We start from the raw sequence: 2,500 nt of genomic DNA, 5'->3' as shown, positions 1-2,500 counted from the left end.
GAAAGCTTCAAATACCTCATCTTCTGCAATTGGTTCATCTATTTCACTCAGTACAATGGGAATTTTCTTTGTTTCCAATACTTGAGATTCACTGGTGTTTTCATCAAATATATAAGCAGAAATGTTATCTAGTGCATCCTCTGATTTTACACAATATTTTTTATTTACTCTTGCAACTGCTTCTTCCCAACAACCTTGACAAGAATCTAGCTCAGCTTTAATCAACTGCAACTGCTGTTTGACATCCTCATATGGTGGTAGAGAGTCTAGGTCATCCTTTTGTAAATCTGCTATACAGGCTGCTTCATCATCCTCAATTTGAAATTTATTTTCTAAATTCTGTACTTTATATAAAAATGCATGCATGTGCAAACTTAGACTGTGAAGAGCAAGATATACACAATTTTTTTTGTTTTCTGAAGTCTGACGTTTCTCTTCCTCATTTCTGTTATGAAGCCAATATACCCTGGTATATTCTAAATGGTTTGAGAGATCATTCACAGATTTTTTTACTTCCATCAACTGTTTAACTGAAATAATGTCTTTTTCAAAAATCTCCATATGTGTAGGATTCTCAATAATTAATATCAATTCTGTCAAAATTGTTGAAGTCTGAAGTTTTGCCAAATTTGCTGCCTCCTGAAAATAAAAATCAGGAACATTAGAATTTAAAATAGGTATTGCACAGCACCGTTTTATTTACTTTGATTAGTAATACATATAACATTTTTTTCTCTTCTTGGCAAGACTCTGTGTACAATCTGTTGACAATCGTCCCTAGCCTTACATATACTGTTTGTGTGATACAATCCATTAAGAGGGTTACTTGTGGTCACAGTACTTATGTGAAATTATTTGAATTATATTAATTATAATAACAGTGAAAATGAATTTAGGTTAAAAGGCTGGAAAGATTTACATTATTTACATCCAGTACGTGAAAAATAAATAAATAAATAAATACTCTCAAGAAAATACATTCATATTCATATACACGCAGACACATAGTTTTTCAAACCTACCTTAAGGTACTTCAAATGGCATTTTGGGTTTTCATATGACTGTAAGTCTAACTTTTCTTGGTCACTGAAGAGTCCCACCAAAATGGGATAATTCTTTGCTCTTGGTGCTAACTGTGTGTGAAGTTCACAGAGCAGTCTTGATAGAGTTCCCAACATGCCCTCAAGGGCATGGCGCAAGCTGGTGCATGATGGAGATTCACTTACCTCATACTTTTTAAAGACACTTGATCCTTGGGCCCTTTGAAAGATGAATATTATATACAAATTTTTTTGTACAACTATGTAAAATGCCTTATAAATCACTGTATATGCACAAAACCTATTCAATGTTTATATCAGAGAAAAGTAAAATTCCTAAAAGGCATTTTTCTGTTTTGAGCAAAAAAGGGTAAGCATCATAAACCTTGATTTAAATTAGAGTTTTAAGATTATCCCCAAAATGAAAACCAATTGTATGTATTGTATAAAACAAATATAACCACAAAATGTATTTAAACTGTATCAAAGAGATTCCAAGAAAAATGGCTGAAGAATATTTCTTTCATTACAACAAATATTCATGTATACATCAATCCAAATTAAATCCCTCAAAACTTCAGATATTTACTTTTGCAATTTCATAGACATTGGCTGAATACTAAGCATAGGCTTCACAATTCCATTAGGCAAAAAGAGGTCTAGTTTATATAATTACCTTGCTTTATGATGGAGGCCTCTATCATAAAACAAGGTCTGCCCTTACGACAAAGGAAGATCGTAGAAGTGGCAGTCATCCATTCAACTAACAATTTCAACACTGCAACAGGGAGCCACAAACAGGCCAAGGTCATTGTACACCTAATTACCAATGTGACCTGACAGCTCAGTACATGTATATATACCTCTATGTATCTCTTCTCTTATATGCCTTGATGAAGCAATAGATGCGAAAAAGTCTTTGGTATATTCGTGTGTTTTCCTGTACTTCCCTTCATTACTCTAATTGCAACACACACACACACACGTATGTATATATATGTATGTATACACACACACACACACACATATGTGTACATAAATATATACATATATAAATATATATATATATATAAATATATACACATACACATTATATATATATATATATATATATATATATATATATATATAAATATATAAATATATAAATAAATAAATAAATATATATATATATATATATATATATATATATATATATATATATATATATATATATATATATATATGTATAGGTTGCAGTGGACAAGTGGTTAGAGCTTTGGAATCAAGACTATCACGACGGCAATCTGAGTTCGAGGGTTCGAGTCACCGGCCGCCGCGTAGTCCCCTTGGGCAAAGAACTTCACCTCGATTACCTACCTAGCCACTGGGTGGCCAAGCCAGCCCAAGTCAGTGCTGGTCCCAAGCCCGGATAAATAGAGAGAATTATTACCAAAAAGGTAACACCGGCACTCTCCGTG

At 32.6% G+C, this 2,500-nt stretch overlaps 1 protein-coding gene across 1 annotated transcript in view; it reads right to left on the bottom strand.

Moving 5' to 3' along the window:
• The window catches only part of LOC119582024 (vezatin-like), a gene marked incomplete at its 5' end in the record, with an annotated part of 9,251 nt that overhangs the window by 4,976 nt on the left and 1,775 nt on the right, over positions 1–2,500 (bottom strand). Inside the window, 2 exon segments of the mRNA XM_037930235.1 lie at positions 1–639; positions 1,023–1,260. The exon segment at positions 1–639 is cut by the window's left edge and continues 201 nt beyond it. Coding sequence (XP_037786163.1) covers positions 1–639; positions 1,023–1,260 — 877 coding nt within the window.

The sequence above is a fragment of the Penaeus monodon genome, chromosome 2, assembly GCF_015228065.2.
Source record: "Penaeus monodon isolate SGIC_2016 chromosome 2, NSTDA_Pmon_1, whole genome shotgun sequence".
NCBI classification, from domain to species: domain Eukaryota; kingdom Metazoa; phylum Arthropoda; class Malacostraca; order Decapoda; family Penaeidae; genus Penaeus; species Penaeus monodon.
The sequence above is the reverse complement of the archived record's forward strand: the minus strand, read 5'-3'. Positions and strand labels throughout refer to the sequence as shown.